General features: G+C 53.2%; 1 protein-coding gene across 3 annotated transcripts in view; it reads left to right on the top strand.

Moving 5' to 3' along the window:
- The window catches only part of ARID3A (AT-rich interaction domain 3A), a 44,505-nt gene that overhangs the window by 4,918 nt on the left and 23,464 nt on the right, over positions 1-16,123 (top strand). For all 3 annotated transcript variants that reach the window (XM_039910216.1, XM_039910217.1, XM_029051090.1), the window contains exons 2-3: positions 2,007-3,138; positions 5,919-6,261. In XM_039910216.1, the coding sequence (XP_039766150.1) occupies positions 2,582-3,138; positions 5,919-6,261 (900 nt within the window). In that variant the 5' untranslated portion in view covers positions 2,007-2,581. The remainder of the gene's footprint in view (positions 1-2,006; positions 3,139-5,918; positions 6,262-16,123) is intronic.

The raw sequence follows: 16,123 nt of genomic DNA, 5'->3' as shown, positions 1-16,123 counted from the left end.
AGGCGGCTCTAATTACCATTCTTTTTTTTCCCCTACCTTTTTGGGAACACTTAATGCTGAGGTCAGCACATGGAAGAGGGGGTGGATGAAGTTCCTGGACACTCCCTCCCTTGCTCCGCATGGTTGGCTTCTTGGAAAGTCACACTCCCTGGTCTGGTCTTGGGTCAGTTGGAGGGGTGGGGGAAAATCTCTGCGTGTGAACCTCAGAGTTCCTTCCCCCAGCTCACCCTTCAGCCCCACCACTTTCCAGAGGAAAAAAGTCTCGTGTACCCCATGCTGTCCTCCCTGCTGCCCCCAACGAACCACTGTAAACATCAGACACTTGGATTCCTCCATGATCTTTGGTGGCAAGGGACTGGAGTAGATGACTGGACTATGGAAGCAGAGTGACCTAGTGGAAAAAGCGTAGGCCTGGGAGGCAGAGGACCTGGGTTCTAATCCTGGCTCTACCACTTGTCTGCCATATGAACTAGGGCAAGTCATTTTTCTGTGCCTCAGTTTCCTCAACTGTAAAGTGGGGATTCAATACCTGTTCTACCTCCTACTTAGACTATGAGCACCATGTGGGACAGACACCATGTTTGCACTGATTATCTTGTATCAACTTCACTTTAGAACAATCCTTGATGAATAGTAAGTGCCTAACAAATAAGATTGTTGTTATTGTTTATTATCATTATTGTTTTTATTGTTATTATTTGAGGTCTTTTCCAGAGCTTGGATCTTAGGACCATCCTGGGTCTTAGGGAAGAGGTGAGAAATAACCACTGGAGTTCAGCCCTGAGAAGTCAGAATGGGATCGGTGTGCCTTGTACAACCTGTGGCACGTCGGGGTTGGAGTGTCCAGATGTCTCTTGGGCAAGATGATGGCTAAGGCTTCCCTGGGAGTCATAGGAAGGAGGAGGGCTCACTCTGAAACTAGCCGGAGTACAGGAAATTTGTTGAGTCTGTTGATGTCTCTGGACCCCTCTGAGAAACAGGTCTTGGGGTCTGCTTCAAAGACAGAAGCAGAGGCTTGATCTGGAGATTAGGTTCTAGGAATGGCAGGGTGTGTTTTCTACCTCTTCCCCAACCCTCCAGTTATTAGGGTCAGGCTACTGTTCCCCTCTTCATGAGAATGTGACTGCTTAGTCCCATCAGGAAAACGTTGACTCCAGCCAGGTGGAAATCGGGACTCGATCTTAGAGAGGGATGTAGGGAGAAAGAAAGAGTCCCCTTGCTAGCTGAACATGGTGGACCTGAATTCACCTAGAAGAGGCCATGCAAGGTAGTGGGATGAGATGTGAGTGGGTGGGTGTCCAGGTAGATGGCATCTGCTGATGGGGACAATTGTGGGGGAGGCGAGGGCTCTGGCTCTGGGACTGGCTGGGACCCTGATTCTGCTTCTCATTTTGAGGTGGCAGGAGGAAGGTGGAAAGGGTTGGGGGTGGCTTCAGACCCCTGGACTCCAAGATTCCCCTCCCTTGTAGGGAGAAAGACACCCTCCCCCCACCATCGCTCTACTCACTGCTGGCCCCTGACCACTCAAGGCCAGATAATTCCCTCCCCCACTTCTGAGCCTGGTCTTTGTCCTAGACTGCCATTTCACTGACCCATAGGGTCCGACTGGCTGGCCCCCACCTCTTCCAGCTTTCCCTGCTTGCTGGGGGAAGGACAGAATTGTGAGATGAGGAAGGAGAGTAAGAGAGAGTGTAGAGGCACCTTGAACATTCCCCTTTATGAAAGGAGGGGCTGGGGGTGGGATTGTGGAAGGCAGCAGGGAATTGGGGTTGCAGGCGGGGAAAGGGGGAGGTATTCAACTTTCTCACTGTCCCCTCTAGAGCATTTGGAAAAAGCTGCCAGTTACACCCCCTCCCTGCAAGAACTGCATGCCCTTCCTCCCGGCCACCCCCCACCCCAAACCAGATTTAATAAGGTGCCATGAAAACTCTCCTGCCAGGCCCGCGGGGTAGGAGGGAGAGGGCCAGCTCTGGCCGTGCTAACCTGCCCTTCTCTTTCCTGGGCAGGCTTCCAGAGACACCTGGATGAAACAGGACCAGGCAAGGACTAGGCGCTTTCAACCCGCTGACCCAGCTACGGCCACCATCGCTGGACCAGAGCGAAACTCTGCCCCACTTCACGACCCCTCTCCCCTCTCCCACTCCCTCCCCCACCCACCCCACTCTCCTGACCTGCTGCTGTCTGGGGAGCCCAGTGGTGGGGGAGGCTGCTGAATCCCAGCACTGCCAGACACCCAGGATCGAAGAGGAGAGCCTTGCCTGGCCCTCTTGGTGACCAGGCTGGCCTTTGCTCTCTGCACATAGAGCAGCCTACTTTTTTCTCTCCTCCTTCCAATCCAGGGTATATTTTTACTGGGCATTTCTCCCTCACTGCCCCTGGCCAGCGCACTCTGCTGAGTAGGGCTTCTCCACTCCCCAGCTCCTAGCACGCTGCTGTGCTGTGCCCTCCCCAGCCCTCTTGCTGGGTGGTGCGCAGTCCTGCCAGGGGTCTCCTTTTTCCTAGCCTCTCCTCCCCCTAGGGCCCTGCCCTGCCACCCCCAACCCCTTGCCCCCGGGCGCCTCTGCCCTCTGGCCGGCGCACCATGAAGCTTCAGGCAGTGATGGAGAACTTGCTGCAGCGGCAGCAGCGGGTCCGACAGCAACAAGAGCTGGAGGCCCGGCAGCAACAAGAGCTGGAGGCCCGGCAGCAGCCGCCGCCCCTCCCGGCCCCATCCCTGCCACCCTCCCAGGAGCCCCGGGCCTCCCCCCCAGCCCCTCCCCCCCAACTCAACCACATTGCTTTCCCTGGGAATGGTGGCGGAGTGGGAGCAGGCCGGCGGGGCCCAGAGGGCCCAGCTGGCAGTGAGGATGGGGAGCCAGAGAGCGCTCGGATGCAGAGGACCCAGATGGCGGCGCTGGCAGCCATGCGGGCAGCTGCAGCCGGCCTGAGCCACTCGCCCAGCCCTCGGGGCTCAGAGGACAGCCCGGCCTCTGAGGAGGACGAGGAGGAGGAAGAGGAGGACGAGGAGGAAGAAGAGGACGAGGAGGAGGAAGAGGGAGAGGAGGAAGCAGGGCGGCAGCGCCGGGAGGAGCCGCCCCACGGAAGCGCAGGCAAAGAAGGGCACTTCCAGGAGATGGGCTCGGACGAGGAGGAGGAGCTGTGAGTTGGCACAGGAGCCTGTTTTGGGGGTGGGTGGGCAGGTGGGCAGTGAGGTCAAGGCAGGACTCTGGGCAGTTTGGCTCCTTTTAAATTAGATGAAATGAGCCCTTCCTGCTGGGATAGAGAGACACCCCCCCCCCCCCGAAAGAAAAACAAAAAACCCAACAAAAAAACCAAGGCGCAGACCTCTTGGTGCTGATAACTGAGGGAAGGGAGCGGCTCTGGCTTGTGGGACCCAAGAATCCACATTAGGTGTACACCCCTCCCCGCCCCTCCGTTCAACTTTACTTCCTCTCCAAAGCAAGCAGCTCAACCTGGAGAGGAAACATCTCACTCCCAAAGGAGTCTCCTGAGTCGCAGGGGTGATTTCCTGGGCCACTCTGGAGCTCTCACCAGGAGAAGGAGTGATGGTGGGGTTGTCTCCTCCCGAGCTGGCTCATTATTCTCCCTTTCCTGAGCCCAGTTCCCCTGTGACCTTGGGAGCAGTGGGGGGCCCCTGGGTCCCCTTCTGCTTCTGGCCTTATGGCCGGACACTTGTCTTGAGCAAACATGCTCTCAAGGGACTGATATGATTGCCAGAGGCAGAGGGGGGAGGAGGAGGAAGGGGGAGAGGCTTAGAGAGACCATATGGTGTTAAAACCACAGACCTGAAACACTGGAGAGTGGGGGCCTCTGGCCAGCTGCAGTGTGGTCAATCCATGTGAGAGAATGTTTAGAGGGGAGAGTGCTGGTCTATGTCTCTGTCTCTTGGTGTCTGTGTCTCCCTGGAACTTTCTCTGGAGAAGGAGTGGCTCCGGTCCCTGCTCAAAGAGTGATTGTTGAAGGGAAAGCAAGTGCTGTGGAGTCTAGGAGCTGAAGGATGGGGAGAAAGGGGCAGGGAGCATGGCAGGTTGAGGGTAAGGGGAATCTCAGATGCAGGATTACAGCTGGGGAAGTGGTGGGTGGCTCTGGGAGCTTGGTCCCTGTTTGAAGGGTTTTGTGTCATGGTGTGTGGCCATCCTTGGTTGTTCCATGAGAGGCATCTGCTAGTTGTATAGCCTGGGGCCCCTGCCAGTGGTAGCCCATGACAACCTCAGACTGTGGTCCGGGCCACAAAATCCTGGGTCACAAAATTTTGTGTCTGACAGCGGCACCAGGATGCTTGGAGGAGCTATGTGATGGTCGGAAACCATTCTGGACACAGAGGGACAGACCATCTGACACCCCTCATTCTCCCCCCCCCCCCCCCCATCCCTAACTTCCCTTTAAGTTAACCTGGCATGGCTCTCTCATCCATTCATCTATTCAAACCTCTCTTGATGCGACTGGATGGTCTCCTGTGGGAAAGAATTGCATGAGCTGTGTTGCCTTTGGCTTGTTCTGAACCTGCCCTGCTCCAGCTTCAGCTTCCACGGGGGCCCCTTTGTCCCGGTGCAGTGAGATTTGGAGTGCAATAGTTCCTGTGTTTGCCCTGACCATTCCCTTCGGGTTCTGTAAACTCCAATCCCATCCCTTCTCAGCCTGCTTCTCTCCCACCCAAAGAGCCCTAACCCTTTCCGTCCGTCCTCTTACGGAAACTGCTCCATTCCCTGATTATGTTGGCATTTCTGCAACCACGTCAGTGGCCCACTCTCCTCCCCACAGCAACTTTTTTTCCTCCACTGGAGTGCCACCTTGCAGTCCCTACTGAGACACCTGAGAGAAAGTGAAGGCTGTTAGATGGTCTGTCTCTAACCATGAAGCTGGGGGTCCAGGAGGGCCACCCACTGTCATGAGATTGGGAGTCAGGAGACCTGGGTTCAAGTCCCAGCTTTGCCATTGGTCTTTTGTGTGCCTTTGGGCAGGTCATTTTATCTCTGGGCCTCTGTTTCCTCATCCCTAAAGTAGAGGAGAGATTGTGCCCTCATGTACATATCCTTAATTTATATTAACGTCTGTCTCCACCTCTAGACTGTAAGCTTGTTGTGGGCAAGTAACATGCCTACCACCTCTGTGGTGTTGTAGTCTCCCAAGCACTTCATACAGTGCTCTGCACACAGTAAGCACTCAGTTAATACCATTGATTGTCAGCCCCATACAGAGCAGGGACTGTGTCCAATCTCATAACTTTGTAGCTACCTCCAGCACTTAATACTTGCCAAAAATATTATTACACAGTTCCTCCAAGTGTCCTGGTGCTGCTGTCAGACATAATCCTGTGCTGGGTGAACTATAGTTCAGACCCAGGATGGCCTTGCTTGTGGTTTGATGTTCTTATGGGAGCTGAGATGTCAAGATATCTGAATCCCCATCCTGGCTCTCTTGTAATAATAATAATAATGTTGGTATTTGTTAAGCGCTTACTATGTGCTGAGCACTGTTCTAAGCGCTGGGGTAGATACAGAGTAATCAGGTTGTCCCACGTGAGGTTCACAGTTAATCCCCATTTTACAGATGAGGTAACTGAGGCACAGAGAAGTGAAGTGACTTGCCCACAGTCACACAGCTGACAAGTAGCAGAGCTGGGATTTGAACTCATGACCTCTGACTCCCAAGCCCGTGCTCTTTCCACTGAGCCACGCTGCTTCTCGCATTGTACATTTGGCAATTTGTGTGTTTGTTTCTCTGTTTGACTGTAATGTCCTCGAGGGCAGGGGCTGTGTCTTCTGTTGTTCGTGTATTAGTGTGGTACTTGTATTTGTTAGTGTATGTTCCCAAGCTCCCAGTATGGTGCCCTGCATCCAGGAAGGGCTCAATCTGTGCTGCTGAGTCTATGATTGTGGCTCTGTCCCCCAACTCAGAGCCCTCCGCACACTTCTTAGGAAACACAAATGGGACGAAGAAGATTTTGAAGAGGACCTGGGGGAGGAAGATGAGGAGGAGGAGGAGGAAGAGGAAGACGAGGATGATTATGAAGAGGATGATGGCATGGTGGGAGATGGGCTTGGCCCAGTAGGGCCGGCCCGTTTGGGTCCTGGCCCCCTGCTGTCCCGCAAGCAGCAGGTTCCCCAGCTCTTCCGTGGTGGTGAGCCCCCCCGGCTGGTTGGGGGGCAGGAGCGACTGGCCTCTGGGCTGGCTCCCCAGGGCCTCTCCCAGCTGCAGCAGCAGCAACAGCAAGTAGTCCCAGACCATGGAGACTGGACCTACGAGGAACAATTTAAGCAGGTACAAATCCTTTTCCTCTTCTCTTCCCTTCCTCTGTGTGTTTAATCTGACCATCTATGGTGCTGGGTGAATCTGGCTGAGATCTGAGGTGAGCTGGTGGCGAGGGGGGAGGGGGGCGGGAAAACTAAGGATCCCTGCAGCACTCACTCTCCCATTTAGTGGGCCTGAGCTGGGTAGCAGGAGGGGGCCATAGGGTGTTCCTATTGGGACTGCTCTGATATTGTGTTGGCCAAGCCTGGTGGGGTGAAGAGACTTGGGATCTCATCCCAGCTTCTCTAGGGACTTGCTGTGTGACCTAGGCAAGTTACTGAACCTCTCTAGGTCGCCAAGTCCCCCTCTGCACAAGGGGAAGAGTCCTGCTTGCTTCCCGGATCCCTGGATCCCTTCCTATGTGCGCCTAGGGCTGGTGTTAGGGACCTGGGAGAACTGTTTGAACATTTTAGGGGATTGAGAGAGAGAGCCTGTCCGAGTATGGATGGGATATCTTTGGGATGATTTCTGTGTCTCCTGGTTGGTGGGTTGGGAAGAGGGGCAAGTTGGCTTGGGAAACCAATGAAGAATCCTCTAAGCTCCCAGATCCCTCCCTCTCTTTTTCTTTCTCCCTCCCTCTCCTCTCTCTCCCTGTCCTCTCTCTCCCCACTCTCTCTCCCTCTCTCTTTCTCTCTTTCTCCCCCTCTCCCTCTCTCCCTTCTCTGTTGATTCCAGGCTGAGGATTGGAACTGTAAGCCTTTGGCTAATAGAAGGAAATGTGCTTAAAGCCATGTTCCCTGGAGACCCTAAAGGGGGCCACTTTGATGTATGTGTTTAAGTCCATCTGAGTTTAAATGTTGATTAGGGCTGGGGGGAGGGGAGCCCAACCGCACAAACAGCAGCAGCAGATGGATTCCAGATGGGTTGGGGGGTTGAGGGGGGAGAAGAGAGGGGGAATTGGTGGGGGGTGGCTGTGAAGTCGATTTTCATCCAGCACTTTTTTTCTCTCCCTCCCTTCCTGATACTCCTGAGAAACAGCTGGAAATGGTAGATAATGGTAGTGGTGAGTGGTGGAGACTAAATAGCCATGTAGAAGCAATTGGGGTGTGGGGCAGTGGCTTCCTGTCAAAGGAATTGGGTCAGTGGGTCTTGGGCCAGGCTGAATGCAAGGGGTGGGAAGAGGGTCTGGCTCCAGTTTAGAGTTGAAATCTGGATTGTACGAACCATCACCAGAGAACTAGAAACACTTTGGCTCCCCACCCGTTTCATTTCCCAGAGTGGGGTGGGTGGGTGTGTGTGTATGTATATACGTACACACACACACATGCATGTGAAATCCCAACGACAGCCGCCTTGCTGCTGGGGCTTAAAATAGACACTGGTAGTGGTGTGCTCTGCCCCAAGGCTTCTTCCAAACATGGATCTGACCAGTCTTCTCCCCACCACCCTACTCCCCCTTTCCTCCCTGAGTTGGTCTGTCAGTTGTGAAGACCCTCCAACCCTCCTCCCTCCCCTTTCAACTTCCTGCCCACCCACCCCCCGCCCCCCCTCTTTGCTGGCTTTAGTTTTTCCCCTAGACCTTCCTCTCTCAGATCCAGGCTCTGAAGTGATTTACTGGAGGGTGGGGGGGTCAGGTGATCTGCCAAATTGTGGCTGCTTCTGGGGTGGGGTAGCAGGAGGTGAGAGGAGAGTTTTCCCTTCCCTAACTTCCCTCCCCAAGACCTCTAAGGCCCCCACATGAGTCCAGCCACTTTTGTATTTTTAATATGCTTTTCTTTCCAGGGGCCGGAAATGGGGTGGGGGTCAGAATAGTTCAGTTTTCCAATGCCACCAGGATATGGCTGATTAGAGGGGGCTGCCAACAGTATGTCACATTGCACTGCTTCCTGCAAAATTTCCCTGGTTTGGGGTGGGAGATTGTGTGAGTGTGTTTACACCTTCTCCCCATAGTCCCCCTCCATACCTCAAAGTCCTTTATTCACCGTCCTCCCCTCCCCCCAAACCTCCCCATCATAGGCCCGGCTTTCATGTGGCTTTTTTTAAACTTCCTGTAGATAGCTCCGGGGTTGGAAGGGAAGGAATCTTCCTTATCGCAAGAGCTATCGGGTGGCCTTCCTGTTTGCTGCCTCAGCCACCACTGCTTTGAGGGGCTCCCCCATGGCCCAATGTGTGCTTTGTGTGGGGGCTGGAGGGTTGCTTTTCTCCCTTTTGGTGACCCGCCTCCATTCTAAAACCATTTCTTGTGCCCAGTGGTTAGCACTTTGGTGTAGAAGTGTTTGGTTGTCTAGGTGAGGGTTAAATAATAGCAATAAAAATACCTTGAATTTGTAGATCTTTTTATTTTCTCAGCTTTCCCAACAATAATCTGATTGTATCCTCATGAGGTTGAGGAGGCTGGGATTATTGTCCCCATTTTACAGGTCAAGACACTGAAGCTCAGAGAGGTTAAGCAGCTTACCCTAGGGTACACAGGAGAGGAGACTGGGGGGAGGGACTAAAACCCCAGAACTCTTGAACCCCCACACTTACTCCTTTTGGTAGAACATGTTGCACTCCCCCTGCCCCCTCTTGGAGATCAAGGCTTCTCCATGCCAGACCTTAGTTCTACCGGCTGCTACACAGTGGCCAGGGCTCAGTAGAACACTGACCTAGATTTGCTACTGTGGGAGTTTTGGCTGCTGGCAAGCCCGGGTGGAGTTGGGGGAGGGAGAGGGGGCGTTGGGCCAAGAGATTTGAGGAGGGCACTGTGGCTACAGTCTGGGCATGGAACTGAGGGAGGGAAGGGCTGTCTGCCACCCTCCACCCATCCTCCTCCTGCCCTAAGAACACACACCCAGGGACCTTTACAGTGACCAAGATGGTTGCTTCCCCCAGCCCACTGCTAGGAAAGGGGGGGTTGGCCTCTTCATGATGGGGGACGGCGGGGAGACGGGACCAGCGGTTTCCCCGATCCCACAGGACAAGCCCCTAGCTCTGCAGGTGCCTCCCACAGTGGCTTGCCTGGGCTGGCGGTTGGCCATCAGGGTGTGCGCGGGGCTGGCTGAGCGCCAGGGGCTATGACCAGGGTTTATTTGGCAGGAGAATACCCTTGGCTCCTCTCCAGCCCATACGCTGGATGGAAGCTGCTTCCCCTACTCCGTCCCCTATCAGCTGGAGGGGAGGCACTGGGGGAGTGTGGGGGATGGGGTTAGGGGTGGGGTGGGGGGGGCCTGGACACGCCTTCTCTTGCTGCCTTCCCTGGCCCCCCTCTTTCCCTCCACTGGTGATGTGGGGTGTATAGGCAGCAGCAGGAATGTAAACAGTGATTTGCGGGTGGGCCTGGAGCAGGGTGCTGGGCCTGCAGAATTTCTCTCTTCTCTGCTCTCTTGCCCCTTCTCCTACCCAGGGCTCCAGGAGTCAGGACATTCATTTCCCGTGCACTCCACAAACAAGTGGCCCTGGTCAAAAGTGGAGTTCGATGAGGGGCTGTATATGTTTGTAGAAATGAGCATTTCTCTCTTCCCTTTGATTTTTTTCCTAGCTCTCCCCCAACCCGCTCATCTGTCTCTATCTTCCAGACCTGAGCCCCCAGCCCCATTCAGACAATGTGCTGGCAGTTCCTTCCCCTAGGAGTCTGAGAGGCAGAGAAAAGGGGTGTTGGCCTGAGCTGCCCCCCACGCCACAGGCTGCACAAATGAACTTTCTTGGGAGTAGGAGGGAGGGGTGTTTGGCCAGTGAAACGGGTGGGGGATGTGGTTTTAAGAGCCTCCGGGTGCTGCAACGTGATTCCTCTGTCTGTCTTCACCCACCCCCTTTCCGCTTGGGGTGGGGGGGTGCTTCCTTCCTCTTCCCCTTTTATCTAGTCTCTTCTGAAGATCAGGAAGAAGAGGGGAACTGGGAATGGAGTGTTCAGCAGGGCTCTGGGGGAGAGTCCTGGGAAAAGGCTCTGGTCTGGTGGTCCAGAGGGGAAGGGATTTGGGGGGAGTTGGTGCGTTGGAAGGGCATAAGATCCTGATAGGAGGGTCCTCTTGATTTGAGCTTCCCTTACTCTCCCCACCCCAGCCAATTTCCTGCCCTGGTTTGGGCTGCTGGCATCTCTGGGTAGGACCCTGACTTTCAATGATTTTGCTCCCTGCCCTCTTCTCCTCCCCTGCTCTCCAAATTCAATCCACACCTTTTCTCCCTTTTAGGCAGTTCATTTGGGGATGGGGTGCTGACTTGCAAAACCCACCTCTGGGGTAAGGGCTTAAAAATGCAATGGTGGGGAAAGGGAAGGAAGGATTGTGATATTCCTTTTGCTTTCTGATGGGGTGTGTATGAGTGAGTGTGTGTGCATGTATGTGTGTCTGGGCTGGGGGCGGGGGGGGGGGGGGGCGCATGTCAGGCTTGTTCTAATGTTGGTGGGCTGGTACTCCTACGGTCTTCTCTGCGAGGCTGGGTTATCTACTGGGACAGTTGAGTTGGGCGGGTGAAAGGATGGGGAACCAGGGCTCCAAAGAACAGCCAGCCCCGGGGGTGCGCAGTGGAGGTCAGAGCACCATGACCTCCCGACTCCTAACCATGCTCAACAGCTTCCACGCCGCCCTGAACAAAGGCCCGCCGTGGGGGGAGGGGGAGAGGAGGAGCCATTATCCTTTCCTTGTCCGAGGAGATGAGGTGGAAGTGTCATCCTTGGCTTGGAATGGATGGGTGTGTGTGAGTCGTTGGGTGGGGGTGGGGGGCAGAAAGGAAGAGCAGCAGAGGCAGAGAGGGTGGGAGAGACAGATCTGGTTTCCATCCCCCTCCCTTTCCCAATTCTGTGCCGCCTCCCCATTTCGATCAGTGCAAATCCCGTTAATAGGACTTCTGCCAAAGATTGAGCTTTGATGAAATAAATTCAGCCTGCAATATGGGTTGTTCTCCTAAGTGCCTCTCCTAACATTAGGGAATTTTCCCCATTTCTCTCCCCCCCAATGTCTGCAGCTCTTCTATAGGGTCATCTCCTCCTCCCATGTCAGCTTTTCCTCAATGCCCGGGTGGACAGCAGAGACCTGACTACCCCCCCACTCCACCCCAGTGTATCGCCCCCTGCTCTTTTTGAGTTTTCTAAAACTTCCCACTCACTGCATAGTCCTGAGTCCCACCCTTCTCTCCAGGATTATCCCTTGCCCAAAGTCTTCTGCTCTCAATTTAACAGCAATTTAAAAATGGAAGATTGAGGCCCCATCTCTATCTGGCAGTCAGTGGCTTTTAATGAGCACTTACTGTGTGCAGGGCACTATACTAAGCACTTGGTAAAGTACAGTACCACAGAGTTGGTAGGCACGATCCCTGCCCTCAAGAAGCTTACAGTCTTTTGTCACAATATGCTCACCCGGGCCTTGTTGTAAATTGGCAGAATGGTAAGACTCCCTGGCTGGGGAGGTGAGGGTGCCCCATAGGTGCCAATTCTGGGCTACCAGCAAGTCTGCCATTTGACATTTTTAATTTGTCACAACTTGAAACACACTGTGGTGTCATTACCAAAGACCCCTCCCATTTAGTCCTAGTGAGCTTGAAGGAGCTTGGGGTTTGCAGCACTTAAGAGGTTTGTGAATCCAAAATGGCAATTTTATTTTTCTTTCACAGTTGCAATGGGAAGCTAGTGGTTTTGGACTTCTGGACTGCTGAGTCCAGGCAGGTTCAGTGCATATCTCTGTCTTTGTGGACCCGCTTTCTAAATTGGGGGGTTGGGGGGAAGGGGGTGTGGCAGGGAGGAATAGCTGACGGGAGAGAGCTGATGTTCCTCAACTCCTTGGGGGGCTTCAGGGCACCTAGGAAACAAGACTTTCAGGAAGTTCTTCTGTAGGTCCAGCCATTTCTTTCCTGCTAATTTTAGGCCCATTTTCTCTTGTTTGATCCACTGGGAACGAGTGTCTTTCTTGCAAAAACCCCTTCAGAGGCTTGAAAGATAGAATCCAATCATCCCCCTGCCTTCTCTTCTCTATCAAAGACAGTGTCTGACTGTTGGGGAATTGAAAAAGGGAGGTGGAGAAGGGGGGCTGTTTCCTGGCAGGGTTCCACTTGATGCTCGAAAAGACTTAATCTTAAATTTTGAAGACTTTCATGTGACTACCTCTGGGGAGCTGGTGGGGAGGTGTGTGCATAGGGTTGGGGACATTGCAGTACCCTTTGACTGCCATATGCATGTGTGCATAACCATTTCATCCAGTATCACATTGGGCTATATCTGGATGGGTTTGAGTTGTCAAGAAGAATGTTCTCTATTTCCCCACTAATGTTCAGCCCAGAGTGGGAAGCGAAAACTTGTGTGACATGAGAAGAATTGAGTGTAGGCATATTCAGTTTGGAATGTGACTCTATCCTGAGTTTGTGGTATCGCTGATTGGAACCCCCTCTTCTTACTGGACCCCCGGAGGGTCCCCAAAGATTTGATCAAGCTATGCCTGGGTGCAAGCAATTATGTTGTCTTACAGCTTGAAGTTCTAAAGGGCCTGGACCAAAGAGCAAATATAGTCATCGTGACAAAGGGCAAATAATCTGGCTGCATGTTCAGTCCTAATCAGTTTATTTGAAAGAGCAGCTGATAAGTATAGTACTGTACAAGTGTTGGGTGTTTACAATGTCTAAAATTGAGATTTTAGTTTTACTTTCGTAATAGAAATGGTAAACCCAGAGGTGCCAGACTATGGCTGCAGAGCTTGGAGGTGTCAAAAGAATGCAGCAGCAGCATTATTGTAAAAGAAGCTTGGGAACATAAAATAGAAGTAACAGACATGGTCCATGCCTTCTTGGATGTTTACAATCTAATGGCTGCCAAGGGACTAGGGTTAAGTAGGGTGGGTATGTTCTGAAGAGAAGAGTCTCCCCTAACTCTTTATTCCCCCACTACAGCCTTCTCCTATTTCTGTTGCCTGACTCCTTCCGCCCCGACACACATGCACACGTACACACCCGCCCACTGCCCAAAAAATGAGTCTAGGGGTATATGGTGACTTGTGATCAGCTATATTTCCTGGGTTGGCGGTGTGTGTATTTGTGCACACAAGGGCCAGCTCCATGCAAACCTGTCCCTGTTTCTCCCCCACCTCACCCCCTTGCTGGTTTCCAACTGTGGTTGAAGCCATAGTTCGCCACTGTCTGGGTTCCAAACGGACCCGAGAGCTTTTGCCAGAGAGGGGCCAAATCAGGTCTTTGCAGCCTATTTGCCCTGTCCGGTCCATCTCCCCCATCCTCTCCCCCCGCCCCACAAATGACAAGTTGGCATCTCTGTAGGTTTGGGAGAACACCCATTCCCAGTTTCTCTCACCAGAAGCCCTTTGCTAATATCAGAAGTATTGAATTCAGGTGAACTTGGTGGGCGCAATGACTGGCTTTTCACCCTTGGGCCCATCCTGGAGTTTCCCCCTCTCTCTGTCTTGCTCATTCCCAGAATAGGTGGCAGAACTGAGAGGCAAGGGCTGGGGTTCTTGATGGGAGGGGGAGCACACAGGAAGAGATGGGGAGGGACTCAGGCCCCGGGGTATGTGGATAGGGAGGGAGAGGAGACTGGGAATCTGGACTTCAAGGATCTGAGTCTTCCTCTATACTGCTTTCAAAAGCCCATCTAAAGCAAATCTCTTCCCCTTTCTTAAGGTGGGAGGGTGGGGTGCATGAGGCCAGCCTGTTTCCTCTCCCCTCCCCTGACATCAGGGACTGAAAGCATTTCAGACTCTTCAAGAGAAATGAGGAGGACAAGGCCTTTGGGGAAATTTTCTAGAATGGGGAGAATTTGAAAAATCTCCCTAGATATGTGGGCATTGTGTCCCTGATTGCTGCGGGGCACCTTTGTGGACCCTTAGGAAATCCCCTGGTTCCTTCTCCCTCCCCTTTCCCCAACTCTGTGTCCCCGCCCCCCCCCCCCCGCCTGGCATGACTCCTGGGAGCCTAGGGTGGTAGGGTGGGAGAGGTTGCTTTGAAAGTGCCCGAAGGTGAAATTGCCCTTTCAGCCCCTCTCCACGCTCAGATCTTGGACTGTCAGGATGGGGAAGAGGGAGGAGACAGTCCTCCCGTCTCCCCCCCCCCCCCCCCCGCTCCCCACGAACAGCGGCTGTTCGGCTGTCCGAGACCCCAGGATAAAGGCGCACCCAGCCGTAGGGGGTAGGGGAGCCTTTCTGCTATTCCTTTAAAATTAGAGGGCCGGCAGGGTCCAAAACAGAATTTGACTTCCTCTTGAGTGATTTCCTTTGGGGGGATTGATCTGGTTTTATGGGGATGGGGGGAGGTGTGGGCTGTGTGCTTTGCTTTCAAAACTGCCTGCAATCTCCCCATGTACCCGCTATCCACCCCCCCCCTCCCCCTCCCAATCCATCCTTTCCCCCTCCCCTTCCCCACTAAAGAGCCTTTTGGCTCCTGCCCCGGCACAGATGCCGGTAGCCCGGCTGCCTGGGGGCAGGTGCTGTAAATGGTTTCATGCTGTTCACATGACTCAGACAGCAATTAAACTCGCGCCCCCCCTCCTACCCACCCCCAAGAACAGGGGAAATGGGTGAAGATCTGGACAGGCAGGGCTCAAAGCAGAGGAAATGTGATTTTTTTTTTCCTCCTTCCCCTCTTTTTCAAAGACGCCTTCTGAATAGAGACTGGCTCCTATATTGCCCTCTTTCTCCCCTCCACCTCCTCCCCTTTCTCCAGGATGTGACTTCCGATGGGGACTATGAGGGTGGTGATTTGGAGATTGTAGGGGATGAAGGGGGATGGGCAGAGGTCTTGGTGGTGGGGGTGTCATAAGGGGATCCTGGTGAAAAGTCCACCCACTTACACCTCAGGAAGCAGGTGGGGCCTGTGGGGGAAGGGGATTGCTTTTAAATTAGGGCTGCTTTTAAATAGGGGAGTTATTTGCTTATATCCCCCCACCAGCTGAATGTGTTGATGGTTTTAGAGGGACTTGGGCAGGAGAGGGTCTGACCAAGATGAAGGGTGGGGGGTGGGTGATCAGAATTTTTGGGGAAGTGCTTACCTGGAGTGTAACCAAGGGTGGTAATAATATAGGCTGAGGTTTTCTTGGTGTCAGAAATTTGCCGTCTGTCAAAGGTGCCAACCCTAAAGGGGCTGGTGACCCCTCCCCCAGGTTCCCAGCTGTGGGCAGAACCCACCTGCTTGTCTCCACAGTCATTTGGGCTGGTCTCCCACCCTTATTTACCCCTATGTTTGTGTCTTTCCAACACATCTTAGAAACTCTTGGTTTTTAGGACCTGGATTCTAATCTCTGCTATATGACTGTGGGCAAGTCATTTAACTTTTCTATGCCTGTTTCCTTACCTGCCTTCCTTCAATCACTCTTTTCCCCCCTTCAAAGCCCTACTGAAGGCACACCTCATTCATTCATTCATTCATTCATTCATTCATTCAATCGTATTTATTGAGTGCTTACTTGGTGCAGAGCACTGTATTTCATTCATTCAATAGTATTTATTGAGCGCTTACTATGTGCAGAGCACTGTACTAAGCGCTTGGGATGAACAAGTCGGCAACAGATAGAGACAGTCCCTGCCGTTTGACGGGCTTACAATCTAATCGGGGGGAGACGGACAGACAAGAACAATGGCACTAAACAGCGTCAAGGGGAAGAACATCTCGTAAAAACAATGGCAACTAAATAGAATCAAGGCGATGTACAATTCATTAACAAAATAAATAGGGTAACGAAAATATATACAGTTGAGCGGACGAGTACAGTGCTGTGGGGATGGGAAGGGAGAGGTGGAGGAGCAGAGGGAAAAGGGGAAATGAGGCTTTAGCTGCGGAGAGGTAAAGGGGGGATGGCAGAGGGAGTAGAGGGGGAAGAGGAGCTCAGTCTGGGAAGGCCTCTTGGAGGAGGTGATTTTTAAGTAAGGTTTTGAAGAGGGAAAGAGAATCAGTTAGTACAATTCAGCAACAGAGACAATACCTGCCC

Source organism: Ornithorhynchus anatinus, chromosome X1 (assembly GCF_004115215.2).
Source record: "Ornithorhynchus anatinus isolate Pmale09 chromosome X1, mOrnAna1.pri.v4, whole genome shotgun sequence".
Taxonomy (NCBI): domain Eukaryota; kingdom Metazoa; phylum Chordata; class Mammalia; order Monotremata; family Ornithorhynchidae; genus Ornithorhynchus; species Ornithorhynchus anatinus.
The sequence above is the reverse complement of the archived record's forward strand: the minus strand, read 5'-3'. Positions and strand labels throughout refer to the sequence as shown.